General features: G+C 31.5%; 1 protein-coding gene across 1 annotated transcript; it reads left to right on the forward strand.

The window, feature by feature from the left end:
• The first annotated feature begins 962 nt into the window (after positions 1-962).
• On the forward strand, positions 963-2,846 carry LOC133828948 (transcription factor MYB35-like). The gene is made up of 3 exons (XM_062258971.1): positions 963-1,205; positions 1,372-1,501; positions 1,888-2,846. The coding sequence occupies exons 1-3, from the start codon at positions 1,073-1,075 to the stop codon at positions 2,690-2,692; spliced, it is 1,068 nt and encodes a 355-aa protein (XP_062114955.1). The 5' UTR covers positions 963-1,072; the 3' UTR covers positions 2,693-2,846.
• The last annotated feature ends 283 nt before the right edge of the window (positions 2,847-3,129 follow it).

The raw sequence follows: 3,129 nt of genomic DNA on the forward strand, positions 1-3,129 counted from the left end.
GATCACTTACCATGTCATCAATGCCAATTTTTTTGGATAACAACTATAATTTTTCTTTGAAGTATGCAATATTAATTTTTATGTTTATTAATAGCAACTAATACATATAATTTTTATTTTGAGCCCCACATAATAACAACTATGGGACGGTCACATATTCATATTATAAACTTATTTGCATTGTATTAATATCATTGTTCCCAAGCCACAAATGTGTTCCACTAGTATTAGGTTTTACTGGTCATATCCATTATTCTTTGCTTGCATATATACTAGTGAATTATTTTCTAATAACTTTATATATGTTTTCTGTTTTTTCTTACTATAGCGTTTTATTTATCTGCATCACCCTTCATACAAATCATTGTAGTACTTCACTAGTAAAAGCTATGGAGAAAATATACATAATATAATCAAAACAATAGCATAAAATGAGTCTTGCTATTCAAGAAGGCTTAAAATGAGTGCTGCATGTCATTTTTTTACTTCAATCTAGTTGAATAATTTGTTTAAAATAGTGACTCTCATCAAACTTGTGATTTCTTATAACAAAAACTTGAATTTTTTTATTGAAAGAGATGTAGTTTTATTCTAAAGAAGTAGCTAAATTAATCTAACTAAATTGAATTATTTATGTTAATCTCACTTTAGATTTAATCTAGTTTAACCAAATAATTCACCCGATTTGAACCTGATCACTCAAAATGCTCTTGAAACCAAAAGCATGCAATTATGGTGAAGTTAGAGAAATAATGTATATATATATTTTATTTTCTTAATATCAAAACAGTTAAATTAGTGTGAGATGTGTTACTCATTCAGAATTAACCCCATGCTTCATTTGCCTCTACATTTGTTGTACTTTTAAACCCACAAAAACCATTTTATTATCTTCTCAAATAAGCTCCACCAAGGCATTTTCAAGAATCAAGTTTAAAGTTGAATCAAACCTTTTTCTCATATTATATTAATTTTCATTTGGTTATTTTTATTCTTAAAACCCAATTTCGTTTAGAGTTTTAATTGTGTCTTTCTTGTTTCTTTATTTGGTATTAAACAGATTAATATAAAGATGGTGAGGCCTTCTTCTTGTGACAAGCCCAACTTGAAAAGGGGTCTTTGGTCTGAAGAGGAAGATGCAAGAATGCTTGAATATGTATCTAAACATGGGAAAGCCAAATGGATCTCTGTGCCAAAAGGAGCAGGTTGAGTAACCTTTCAGGTCTCATGCAATACATTTATATAAATATATGTATGTATATAAATGAACAAAATTATCAAAATTTAGTAAGCATTGTCAGGCAAAGTATTGATATAAGAAATGAGAGTAAAACTTACTTTTGGAATGGCTATATGTGAGTGTTTTTACAGGACTGAGAAGATGTGGGAAGAGTTGTAGACTTAGATGGAATAATCATCTGAGGCCTGATCTCAACCATGAGAGCTTCACACCTAAAGAAGAAGAACTCATTGTGAAGCTTCATGCCGCCATTGGAAGCAGGTAAAGTTATAGTACTATTTTGACTTTGAACATCTTACCAAAGCCATTGTCCTTTCTCATTTTTTTATGGCACCCAATTTAATTTCACCAAAATTTTGGAGCTAATTTGAACAAATATCTTTGAGAATCAAAGAATGTAGTATTTTCACTCTCATTTCCAAAGCCTAATTTCCCACTACTTATCGTTTTTTTTAACTAGTTTTTTTTTTTTGCTTGTTTTTCGAATTAAAATAACCCCCAGAAAATTCTGTAAAACTGTTTGAATTAAGAACAAAAATCCCATAAAAACATAGTCTAAGATAACTACCAATGATGCACTTAAAGTGATTCCCAACTGTTTTAACAGCCTTCTCTCTCTCTCTCTCTTATGGTTTTGTGTGGTCTAGATGGTCTATGATAGCTCAACAACTTCCAGGAAGAACAGACAATGATGTGAAGAACTACTGGAACACTAAGCTGAGAAAGAAGCTCTCTGAAATGGGGATTGACCCAGTGACTCACAAGCCCTTCTCTCAAATCATAGCTGACTATGGAAACGTGGGTGGCCTTCCAAAGAACGGCATGAGAATCGGTTCCCTCAACAAAGACCTAAAGAATGCAATCCTTATGAAGATGGAGCCAAAAGGGTCACTGCCAAATACCACCAACACCAGACATTTCATGCCAATATTGCCAACTCAAGCAACAACAATAATGACTAATATTGCACCGAAAACAGAACCAACCCTAGACATCTTTCTATCAAACGACAAAAATATTCTGTCAAACGACAAGTCGTCACTCGATCTTCTTTCCCAGCTTCAATCAATAAAGTTGGTCACAGAAGTTCCAAACTACAAACCCAATTGTGAATCTTCATTGCCTAGTTTCTACCCAGAGGCTACATTTTCACCCTCATCTTCATCTTCTTCTTCTTCTTCATCTTCATCATCTAGCACCCAAGAGATGTCACCTCTAGCCTTCAATTGGAATGACTTTCTTCTTGAAGATGCATTTTTGCCAAATGAAGCTCAAGAACACGAGACATCAATGGCTGAGTTGATTTCTTCTTCACAGAATCTAAGCCAAAATCAGAGTGAAGGATCTAATGATATGGATAATAGTTCATTTGTGGAAGCCTTGTTAGCTCGAGAGAATGAGATGTTGCTTGATGAGTTTCCTGAATTTTTAGCTGAATCGTTTACTAGCTAGTAGGAGTTTTCTTTTCTTTCTTTTTTTTTTTTAAAGAAAAAAATACATATATTTATATAAGTTGGTGACTAAATGTCTATTGCAATCTGTTGAGAATAAAGAAAAGGAAGGATTTATATGAGCTATGTTTTGAATATTGTCCTTAGGATTTTAAATACCAAAACTACTTTTCGTGTTAGGATTTTATATGTAGATTAGAGTAATATTTGGGACACTCATAAATTACACAGAATGTTATGTACTTATATAACAAGTGCATGTAAAATATTTTCAGCTATATAATATTTTAGTTTTTAAAAAAAAAATCTGATTTAATATAATTCTAAACAATTTGTCAAATTTGACCTATGTTGTAATTGTGTTAAATTTAGGACAAAGCACATACTAAATTTGGTACAACTATAAATATTTATTTTTAATTAATAATCATTTAAGTT

The sequence above is a fragment of the Humulus lupulus genome, chromosome 4 (assembly GCF_963169125.1).
Source record: "Humulus lupulus chromosome 4, drHumLupu1.1, whole genome shotgun sequence".
Taxonomy (NCBI): Eukaryota; Viridiplantae; Streptophyta; class Magnoliopsida; order Rosales; family Cannabaceae; genus Humulus; species Humulus lupulus.